Consider the following 11947-nt stretch of genomic DNA (forward strand, 5'->3'; position numbering starts at 1 on the left):
CCTAATATCTTTTCTCTTCCACTGCCTCTGCTGGGCCGTGGTCTACAGGAGAGGTTGAACCCTTATTAAAAGTAGGTTGCAGGCTGGAGAGATGGCTCAGTGGCTAAGAGCACTGACTGTGCTTCCTGAGTTCAATTCCCAGCAACCATATGGTGGCTGACAACCATTTGTCATGGGCTCTGATACCCTCTTCTGAAGAAAGTGACAGTATACTCACATACACTAAAAAAAGTAGGTTGCAAAAAATTTATGCCTACAACCTACCCATTTACTTATCCTCCATCTCTTCAACCATCTATGGACTGACTTACCCACCAAACCACCCCACTCATCCACCCACTCATCTACCTATCAATATACGATCTATCCATCCATCCACAAGCACCTCTACACTTCTCTCCAGTCACCCAGACATCTATTCACTCATTCTTCCATCTACTCATTCATTCATCATCCATCCATCTATGCACCCACCTATCTACCCACCCATTCAGCCATCCATATACTAATGCATCTTCCTAACCATCCACTCATCCTTCCATCCATCCATCCATCCATCCACCCATCCATCTATCCACACATACACACATCTACCCATCCACCCTTCTATCCAGTAACACACCCATCCATTCACTGTTGTGTGAAATATTAAAAGCAATCCTCACTAATGCTAACTAGGCACCAGCAGGCAGGACACCCTGTTCTCAGCCCAGCAGACTGACTCTCAGAGCTCTGAAATCATTCTCTCCCCCCGACTTGATAAGTCCCCACAGCTGGCTGCTGCCTATGCTTACAAATTCCTGTGGCTGGCTGGAGTAACACAATCACTGGGTGCAGAACCTAGCATCCTCATTCTGTAAACTAATCTATTATAATTCCTCAAGTGACAGATCAGCCACTCAAACTGACAGCCTCCGGCTTCCTACATTCTGTCTGCCTCCCTTGCTCCTGCTGTCCAAAAGGTCATTCCTTTCTTCTACATTCTCTCTTCTTCTTCCTGACCCAGAAGTCCCACCTACTTGCCCAGTGATTGGTCCCTTGTAATCTTTATTCATTAGGAGAAAGTTCCACCACAATCCACCAGTTAATTCATCTATTCAACCACCCAACCATACATCCACCCATTTGTCCATCCACCTATCCATCTATCCATTCATTCACCCTTCATCTGCCCATTTATCCACCCTTCCATCCATATATCCACATACCCAATAAGCCACTCATTCCTCAATTCATCTACCTACTCATTAAACCAATCCCTCACTCATCCTTCACACATTAAGCCACCCATTCCTTCATACATACACTCACTACCCATCCAAACATCCATTCATCCAATCCCTCACACACTCATGCACCCACCAATCCATCCATCTATGCATCATACACCATCCAACTTTCATCCATCTTTCATCCATACTTTCACCCAGCAATCCACTCATCTATCCATGCATCCATAAACCCATCCACCCAGCCATATACCAATCCATCCATTTACCCATCCACCCATTTACTCTTCCATTGTCTCATTCATCCACCATTCATTCTTCCACCCACCCATCTAGCTACCCATCCACCAACTCATCCATCCACCCTTACACCCACCCTTTTATCCACCCATCTACACATCCATTCACCCGTCCACCATCTATCCATTCATCTGTTCACTTACCCACCCATGGAACCACCCAACTGTCCACTCACCCATCTGCCTACCATCTATCCATATACCCAGTCACTCATCCACTCATCCAACCACTCATCAACCCCAACCATACATTCATTCCTCTACTCATCCATCTGTCCATCCATCCACCCTTCATCAATCTACCCTTCCAGACACCCATTCAGCCACCCATCAAACCAACCAACCACAGGAACTTTACTAAGCCACCTCTTCTTCCATACATCCACTCACCCACCCATCCAGTCATCTATTCATCCAACCATTTACACACTCATTTATCCATCTCTCCATCCATCCAACCTTCCCTCCACCTATCCACTCACCAATCCACCAATCTATCCATCCATTCATTAAATTCTCCATTCATCTACCCACTCACTCTCCCACTCATTCTTCTATCCACCCACTCATCTATTCATCCACCTATCCATCCATAAACCACCTACCCATTTACCCTCCCACTCACCACCCACCCATCTATTCATCCATGTCCCCAACCAGCTTTCCATGCAACCATTAGTCCATCCACATTAGTCTATCCACATACCGACCCACCCATCCATGCTCTCATTCACCCATCCACCCACTCATCTAACCACCCACACAGCCATTCATCCATTCATGTACCCATCCATCCACCCTACCACCCACCCATCTATCCATCCATATACCCATCCATCCATACTCATATACATCCAACGACCCATCCACTTGCCCATCCATCCATCATCAATCCATCCATGCTCTCACTCACCTGCCCACCCATCTATCCATTCATCCACCCATGCACCCATTGACACACCCATCTGTACATCTACCCACCCACTCATCCAAACAACCCAATCACTCATTGACCTATGCTCCCTCCCACTCACCCACTCACCTACCCACTCATTCATCCATGAATCCCTATATAAATATACCCATCCAACCATCCATCAAACAATCCACCCACCAATCTATCCATCCGTACTGGTTGGTTTTCTGTGTCAACTCGACACAAGCTAAAGTCAGGAAGGAGCCTTCTCAATTGAGGAAATGCCTCCATGAGATCAAGTTATAAGGCTTTTTCTCAATTGTGATCAATGTTTGAAGGCACGCCCCGTTGTAGATGGTGCCAACCCTGGGCTGGTGGTCCTGAGTTCTATAAGTAAGCAGGCTAAGCAGCACCCTCCATGGCCTCTGCATCAGCTCCTGTCTCCAGGCTCCTGCCATGTTGAATTCTTGACCTAGCTTCCCTCAGGGTGAGCAGTAATGTCAACATGTGATACAAATAAGCCTATCCTCCTTGGTCAAGATGTTTTGTCACAGAATAGAAACCCAAACTAAGATAGCATCCATCCACGCTTCCATGCATCCACCCATCTATCCACCCGTACACACCATCCAACCACACAGCCATTAATCCACTTACTCATCTACCCATCCATCTGTCCATCAAGCTATCTAGCCACCCACTCTGACCCACTCTTTTTTTGTTTGTTTGTTTGTTTTGTCTGTTTTGTTTTTTGTTTTTCCAGACAGGGTTTCTCTGTATAGTCTTGGTTATCCTGGAACTCACTTTGTAGACCAGGTTGGCCTTGAACTCAGGAATCTGCCTGCCTCTGCCTCTAGAGTGCTGGGATTATAGGCATGCGCCACCACGCCCGGCTCTGACCCATTCTTCCAACAACCTTTCCATATATCCACCCATCTACTCATCTGCCCACCTACTCATTTAACTACTCAATCACTCACCCACCGAGCCATTCACATCCAGATAGGCCCTGAGGATTTAACCAATAAGCATCCCTTCCTGGACATTCCTTCCTGCAAAAAGTATTTAATCTCTGGTTCACCCTGAGGAAGTGGTATGCACTCATTTTCCATAACAGTCAATAAATGATAAGCGCAGGCTGTCTCTGTCATCAGGAACCGCCATGAGGAGCGTGGAGGAAGGCTTCCTTCACAGTCACATCGCCTAAGTCTCCAACAGAAGGGTCCTCCATGCTTCCAGACTCAGAGTTCTTCATCCCCACTCCCACCCCGGGCTCATCATCCTCATCCTGAGCCCCCCCCCCCGCCCCGTTCCTGACTTGGGCTGAGGCTCCCAGCCTGGGCTGCATTCTCTCACCCCGAGTCCCACAAGCCCAGCACCGGATGGTGGCATAGGGTAAAGTGTAGTCTAGCGTTCTGCATTTCATCTGCCCAGCAGAGTTCCCACATACCAATGGCAAGGAAGAAGAAAGAACGAGAAAACATACATACATACATACATACATACATACATACATACATACACCCACTCGTCTGTCATCTACCCATCAGCATGTACCCTTCGTTAGTGTCACCACGCTGGCACTTTCTGGCCCACCTTCCCACAGGCTTCATGTCTGCCACTGAAACCGGCATGAACAGCGTAGGTGGTCAGCCTGCTCAGGGTACAGGCTGCAGGAAAGGGGTATCCGTGACATACAGACTCTGCGAGAACCAGGGATCATAATGTGTAGAGCAAGTCAGCAAGTAGATTCTCAGAGATCTAGGATGCAGAAAGGTTGAGTGTGGGGACCATCTCCTGTGGGAGTGAGGGGCTAGGAGAGTAGGGAAAGAGAACAGGAGAAAAGGACTGGAATAGCCACTAGAGACCAAGACCGATGATGAGGGAGGACTCAGCCTAATATTTGGGGATCACTGATACATGGGGTGTACCCGACTGAGACCACAAGACAGATGCCATCACCTGGCATCTTCTTCAGTTGCTAGAAACCTGTTTTTTTAAACAAGGTCTAACTGGTGACTCATCAGTTTGGCTAAGTAAGCTGCCCAGCGAACCCCAGGAATGCTCTTGTCTCCCTGTCTGCAGCACGGGGACCACAAGTGCCCCCCACCACATTTATTTTTGGGGGGGTTGTTTTGTTTTATTTTTACATGTGCTGGAGACTCAAACTCAGGGCCTCACACGTGCATGCTCCATTTCCCCCACTAAACCACATCTGATGTCCTAGGAGCAGATTTGAGGGTGACCTTGAGGCCTGTGAGGGCTTCTCTGGGTCTGACAGCCTGACAGGGCTTCTCTGGGCTGTGGTGATGCTGGGGACAGCAGTGGCAGTCAACAGGCATGTAGGAGCTGTGCAAATGGCTGGTCTGGGGCACACGGTGACAGCCAAGTGATGGGCTCTATTAGCCCATGAGCCGAGTTGGTTTAAAATAGCATCATGGTAGCAACAAAAGCAATTTGCTCCCGAATTTTTATTCTGAACAGATGATATGCTTTTAATCAAGCAGGGCGTCCCAGAATTCTCCTAATTACCCCAAGTCAAGGGCTTCGCAGCCGTCATGGCATCAATGCCAGGCGCATGATAAGACTTTCTACCAAACAGGTTCCCTGGGAGCTGGCCACCTCCTGGGGTGGCCTGAGTTCAGACTGGTGATGAGGGTGCGGGCATCAGGCCTTGGGACACAAACAGTCCAGCTGTGACTCATTAGAGCACTTTGGGGGGGTGTCTCTGTCTGCTTTGGAACCCCATTGCCCCTTCTGTAAAGTGTAGCTAATGCTAGTGTCAATGTGTGGCAATGAGAAACACAGTTCTCAGAGAGTTACCATCATAGTGGCTGTGCTAGTCTTCATGCATCCTCCTGACACTCAGGAGACCGAGGGGAGAATGAGTAGTTTTGAGCCAGTTTGAAGTCCAGAACAAGATCCTGTCTCCAACAAATAAGAAAGGCAAAGAACCAACCAAGCCACCCCATTTCTGTCATAAATTAGAGGCAGCTTAGTTTTGTTGTGTTGGTATTAGCTTAGTTTTGCTGCAGTGACAAACAGGCCCACGTCTACAAGGCTAACAGCACAGGTTCCCTTCTCACCAGCATCTGCACATTCACCGTGGTGCTTTGGTCTGGTTCACAGCACCCGACTCCAGGACTATTACACTCAAGTGACAACAGGTCATTTCCTGATGATGTAGTCAGTTTTGCAGATTCTGACAACCCAGTTGTTCTCAGAAGCCAGAAAGGGGATATGTGCATGTAGCAGTCAGCTATTGCTTGGTAACAAACAACACCTACTGCATCTCTTTGGCATGCAGTTGTGAGCCTGCACTTGTTTTCATGCCCTCAGGTCATCTTGAGTGTGGGTACTGATGCACAAATCTGTCCCTGAGTACACTCTATGGTTTGAGTATATTTGTGTTGTGTACTTGTCACACAGAAGCCATGCTCGCATTGCAGCTGAGGAGCCCCAAGGCATGTGACTCCTTCAGGAATGGCTGGATCGAGGTGCTCACTTCTGGGTCTCTGCTGTGTCCAGGCTCCCTGCAGAGGCCCTAGGGATGAATGGCTGTGGGTTTTGAGACTGGGGATGGGGGAGGGTTAAGGGGAGAGCTTGGATTTTCATCCTTCCCTTTTCTAATATCAAATCGCCCAGACAGCATGCCACAAAAGCTACAGCGACTTCAGGAGCTTGATTGACGTGAAAAATGGGCAAATTATAGCCTTCTTTCCCCACTGTGCTGCTCATGCTCCAGTCACACTGTAGCTTGTCCTAGACAGGAACAGACTGGCTTCTCCAGAGTGTTTGCTTACAGGTTCCCTCTCCACCCTAGGTCAGATCACATGACTGGCTCCATCTCCCAGGGCCTCTGAGAGTTCTGTCTGGAGAGTCCTGATCCCTCCTCAGCCCTGACCACAAATGCATTTACTTCCAGTCAAGGAGGTCTAGGGCAGAGTCGTCAGGGCGAAGCCAGAGCACAGTTTGCTTAATTGATTTGCTCTTAATTGGCGCCTTTCCCAGATGGTCCCTGGAGGAGGGGCAGAGAGCTTCCTCCAGCTTTGTTTTGAGGTCAGCAGACCCCATTCTTCTGCAGCCTCCTTTGCCACAGTAGTGAGGGTTTCGGGGCGTGTTCAAGATGGAGTCTCACCTAGAATCTCCCAGTGTGGGGGCTGGGGACGTGGTTAGGGATGGAGCCCAACATAGAATCTCTCAGTAAGGGGGCTGATGGTGGCGCTCTGTACAGTCTTCACCCAATTCCCAGCATTCATCTGTGGGGGGAGCCGCAAGGGCAGAAAGGATGGGTGGAAGGCATTGATACACAAACATACCGGCAGTGGGGCCAGGCTGGCTGGAACACCTGGTCCTACTGCCTCAGTCTCCCCAGCGCTGGGCTGAGTGGCGCACAGTGCTAAACTTGGTTTCCTTGGCTTGTCCGGAGGCTGCATGGGGCCTCACAACTGGGTCTTCCCACCAGCCATGCCCCAGCATGTTATAATATCTCCATCAAGCACCAGAAGGTAGATATCCCCGCCGCCCGCCCGGGCTAAGGATAATTCTCAGGCTGGTACTTGTCACCCTACACCTGTCTTGAGCTTGGGGGCAGCTTCTTAGAGGCTCCTCCCTTTTGGATTCTCCCAGGGATGAAGCTGGGTGCGTAGTCTGGTATTCCTGCCACTGTGTCCCTTTGGCCTGAGAATGTCTATGCTGCAACCAGGAGACTCCACTGTTGGTCTTGTTTTGTGGGGTGCATGAGTCGGGGAAGGGGAGCACACACACACAGTGTATAGACACACGGTGTCTCTCCCCTCTCCTGCTTCCCGTTTCTCTCAGTCCTTTGTTCTCCAATCCTTTCTCCTGGACATCTGTCAGGGTCAAGATCCATTGGAAGCTGCACCCTCCTCTCTGTGGTCCCTCGATGGTCTCTGTGGCACCTAGTTCCTGGTGTTCACTCCCCGTGCGCAGTCCCCTCCCTGTGAGTGTGAACTGGAGTGTGAATTGCTTCTGACCAATAGAATAGAGCAGAAGTGATGTCACTTCTGGGACTATGTTATCCCACCTTGCTGACTCCCGGATATTTTTTTCTATGATTGCCACGTTCTCTGCCCTCCCCATTCCATTCTGTGTCTGTCTGTTCCCACCCCCCCCTCCACAGTTTTTGTTTTTTTCTAAAATTTCTGGATTTAAAATGTTTTGTTGTGAAATAATTCTAAACTTAGAGGAACTAACACTCAGGTTGTGGGCACCCCTTCCCCGCACCCCACGGACCCCAGCTGGACAGCCAGATAGCCAAGCAGCTGTGTCCCCACTTCACCAGGAAGTTACCTGATGTTTTCTTTCACAGGGTCTTCATCTGCAGTCCAGACTGGTCTAGAACTCAGAGCAATCCTCCTGCCTCCGCTCTCCCAGTGCTGGAATGCAAGAGATTCACTGCCCTTTTGGTACTGGTGAGCTGGATATCCCAGGACCTTTCTACATCTTCACACTTCCTGAGTGTCTCCGGGCTCTAACAATTTGTCTTTACCCAGGACTCAGTCCCTCTGCAGATTTCTGCCTCCATTTCTCATCATCTCCATGATCTTCCTCTCTGGGGATCTGTTTCTGTTGCCTCTCGGTAACTGTTGTGGCTACTGGTCCTCTGGGCCTACATGTCTGCAAACTGTAGGTGCCTAATAAAGAACATGTGAGGTTGAAGCTGCCTGGTGATGAGCAACAGGGGTGGGGGGAGGATCAGGTAGCCTGACTATGTTCCCAGGAGCAATTTGTTTTGTCTGACATCTGCTAGCATCCACATGTCCTGGTGCACAGCAAGTGCTGGGACCTGGATTTGAATTCCCAGAACCCAAACCCAGCTCTGAGGTCCCTGGTCTTTAGGGCAGCCCAGCCAATCAGCAAAGCCCTGTCTCAGAAAGGGAGGTTGGGGGAGACCAGAGGCTCCAGGATCAGCCTCAGCTTCCATAGGTCTGCAGGAGTGTGAGGCAAGAGGATGCTTTGGGTTCATGGTCACCTGGGTTACAGCATCCAGAGAGATGGCAAGGACAGGGTGACTGACAGGGGTTATGGAGCAGGCCTTGGGCCTGATATGCATTCACTCGGGAGGCAGAGGCAGGCGGATTTCTGAGTTCGAGGCCAGCTTGGTCTACAAAGTGAGTTCCAGGACAGCCAGGGCTACACAGAAAAACCCTGTCTTGGAAAACCAAAAAAAAAAGAAGAGAGAGAGAGAGAGAGAGAGAGAGAGAGAGAGAGAGAGAGAGAGAGAGAGAGAGAGAAAGAAGGAACGAAAGAAAACAGAACAATAACTCAGCAAAACCAGGACCTTCCCTCTAACCAGACCATGTCAGGTCTTTAGTCATAGCCCTGGGGACTGACCTGGGAATCCGAAGGACAGTGATTCTGGAAAAGAACTGAGTCCCACTTCCTTTGCACCCAAGCAGAGACAGAGCATGCCCCTGCCTCTGAACTTGAATCACAGCTGATTATGGCGGGAGCACTAGTCATACCAAACAATACCAGAGCCCTGATTGGCCACAGGGAATTGTGGCCTTTCTGAGGGTGGCACAGTAGAGGTACAGAGATGGCACTGAGCAAGATGCCAGGCATCTAGTTCAAGGCAAAGAATCCTTGTAGTTGTTTCCTTGATCTCCTCACTAGCATAATAGTCCTCAATTGTTACTGCATCCACTGTTCAGAGCTACAAAACGACACTGGACATGATGAGGACCTGTCCAGACAGGAGAGAATGGATCCAGATCAGTCTCCATGGTATCAGGTTGGGGAGGGGAAGGGAGTTCCTCAGTCTGTGTGAGTTTTGGGAGGGTGGATCCCCTTACCAAAATACAAGTTCCTATCTCTTCTTGGGTTTTATTTGTCCTCTCGGGTAGGCATACTGAGCTGAGCCCAGCCAATCAGAGCCCCGAGTCCGTATGGCTACGCCACAAGCCCAGAGCTGACAGGAGCAACAGAGTTCCACTTCCCTGAGGTGGTGAGAGGCTGCTCTGTCAACGGGAATCCTGTGCCTGAAGTCTACCGTTGTGCTCAGATGCCAAGTTAGACTCAGTTTCCCTGTTCATGAACTGACATCAAATGCGGCGAATGACCTGGGCTCCTCTGGGAATGACCTAAGTCAGGGATCAAGTAATGCTCTACCAGCTACAAGTCTGCAACAGCCAAAGGGATTTATGACAATGACGTCATAAAGGTCGGAAGCGTCCAGAACCCCGAGGTGTCATCCTCAGAGCTTGTCTCCTGGACATCATGTGGGTTGAACTGTCCCCGGGAGCCTCTTCCGCTTGAGGCCCCCGAGTTCGGCCACAGTAGGCGCCGCTCCCACCCGGCCACGGGATCCCCGCGTGGCTCCGGAGATGCCCGAAGGGCTTCAGTACCGTCCCACCAGGGACTCATCGGAGCTCGGGAGCCGGAGGTAGGGACTGCCATGGCGCGGTTTGCGTGGACCCGGGTAGCCCCAGTGGCCCTGGTGACTCTCTGGCTGGTCCTGTCCCTGTCGCCCACGGACGCTCAGGTTAACTTGAGCTCTGTGGACTTCTTGGACCTCCCGGCGCTGCTTGGGGTTCCTGTGGACCCCAAGAGGGCACGTGGATACCTGCTGGTGGCCCGGCCGGCCGACGCCTGCCACGCCATCGAGGGCCCCTGGCCCGACAACCACTCACTGGACCCACTAGTGCTGGTCCGGCCCTTGGGCTGCTCCTGGGAGCAAACAGGGCGGCGAGCACAGAGAGCTGGAGCCACAGCAGCCTCAGTGGGCCCCGAGGCCCCAGGGCAGCTGCGCGAGTTTGAGGACTTGGAGGTGACCGTGCGCTGCGACCAGCCAGCCCGCGTGCTGCTGCCTCACGCGGAACCCTGTCCCGACCCCGAGTGTCACCCTGTAGTGGTTGCATCCTGGGCGCTCGCCCGAGCCCTGGCCCTGGCCGCATCTACGCTGTTCGTGCTGCGGCAGCTGTGGCCGTGGGTCCGGGGCTGGGGTAGCCGGGGCACCGCGGTGAAGACGCAGACATGCCAGAAGGCACAGGTGCGCACGTTCACGCGCCTCAGCGACCTGTGCGCCATCTGCCTGGACGACTACGAAGAGGGGGAACGGCTCAAGATCCTGCCTTGCGCACATGCGTACCACTGTCGCTGCATCGACCCCTGGTTCTCGCGCGCCGCGCAGCGTTCATGCCCACTGTGCAAACAGTCAGTGGCCAGCACTCACGACGGTTCCACGGACGGCAGCGTAGGCGGCGAGGAACCACCCCTGCCCGGACACCGCCCGCCCATCTGGGCCATCCAGGCCCGGCTACGCTCCCGCAGGCTCGAGCTGCTAGCCCGGACAGTCCCCTGCCGTCGCTGCAGCAGCACCACGTCTCTGGGGGTGGCGGAGAACGTGGCGCAGTCAGAAGCGACTTCCGAGCTCTCCTGACCCTAACTGACGCGGGAAGGGCGGAAACCAGGCAGGGGAGGTTGGGGGTGCCCAATAAAGCGTGTTTGAATCTGGATGGTTTCCCGCTTTCCTGCACTGCGTTGAAGGAACCAGTGGAGCTGGTGTAGCCATGCCACAACCTCGCCCACGAAGCAGACCCCGCCTGCCCACCACAACACAATCACGCCATCTTCTCCCCACCCCAGCATAGCCTTGCCCAGTCCAAACCTCGCCTCAGTATAGCCCTGCATGGCCACGCTGGGGGCCCACATAACTATGCCCCGCGCCGTCCAGTGTTTGTCCAGTCTCGTTTTCACCTCCCACACTCCCGCACCCGTCCTACCCCGGGGGCTTGAGACTCAGGCCAGACGGTCTACATTGTCTCGCGCCTCTGAGCCTTAGTTTTCCCATCTGTTAAACGGGCTCGGCAGCGATACTTGCCCCACTAGTCTAAGGATGACTCTGATTTTCAGTATGTGCAAAGGCCTGGGTGAGCGGTCAGCATTTGTTGACTGACTAACTGCCCAGTTATCAGGAGTGATGAAGAAGCCCCTATGGTGGACAAGGCCACTGTCCTCGGAGGCTGGGGATGTGCAGTGGCCTCTACATACAGCAGGCGCTTGGTAAGTGCACACGGGGTTCCCTCCTTTTTTGTAAGTGGGGGTTTCCGTTTTGTCGCAGCCTCTCTGCCCTGCACCAGGGTCCGGGCTTGTGTCCAGACGCCTCCGGCTGCCACTGGCTTCCAAGAGACTCAGCTGCTGGGGCGCCCGTGCCAGTTCCGCACCCCGGTTCTGGCGGGGGGCCTTTCGACCAGGCGGCGCTATCAGTGTTCGCCCGCGGAGGAGCAAAGGGGGAAACTGAGGCTCTGCAGAGCGCGCTGGCCATGGTGACAAGGCGCTGACGGGGGCTGTAGCCTTCAGGGCTCCTGCGAGGCTGCGGGCAGGAACAGGGCTGTAGAGGTAGAAGGGACCCGAATTTGAAGTCCAGTCATGGGCTACCTAGACAACCGTCGGTCTATGCAAGGGGGGACCCCGGTTTCAGTCTCGAGGATTCCCAGGCTGGGGCACAAAGATCAGGAGAGCAGGTTGCGGGGCCCTCG

At 52.5% G+C, this 11947-nt stretch overlaps 1 protein-coding gene across 1 annotated transcript; it reads left to right on the forward strand.

Moving 5' to 3' along the window:
* Window positions 1-9667: 9667 nt before the first annotated feature.
* Window positions 9668-10918, forward strand: Znrf4 (zinc and ring finger 4). The gene has a single exon (XM_021149656.2). It carries the CDS (start codon window positions 9865-9867, stop codon window positions 10846-10848), a length of 984 nt encoding a protein of 327 aa, XP_021005315.1. The 5' UTR covers window positions 9668-9864; the 3' UTR covers window positions 10849-10918.
* Window positions 10919-11947: the final 1029 nt, after the last annotated feature.

Source organism: Mus caroli, unplaced genomic scaffold, assembly GCF_978045245.1.
Source record: "Mus caroli unplaced genomic scaffold, Mus_caroli_1 scaffold_18, whole genome shotgun sequence".
Classification (NCBI taxonomy): Eukaryota; Metazoa; Chordata; class Mammalia; order Rodentia; family Muridae; genus Mus; species Mus caroli.

Bases quoted from the DNA above. Each gene is read 5' to 3' on its own strand.
- Znrf4 (XM_021149656.2), top strand. From the start codon at position 9,865: ATGGCGCGGTTTGCGTGGACCCGGGTAGCCCCAGTGGCCCTGGTGACT.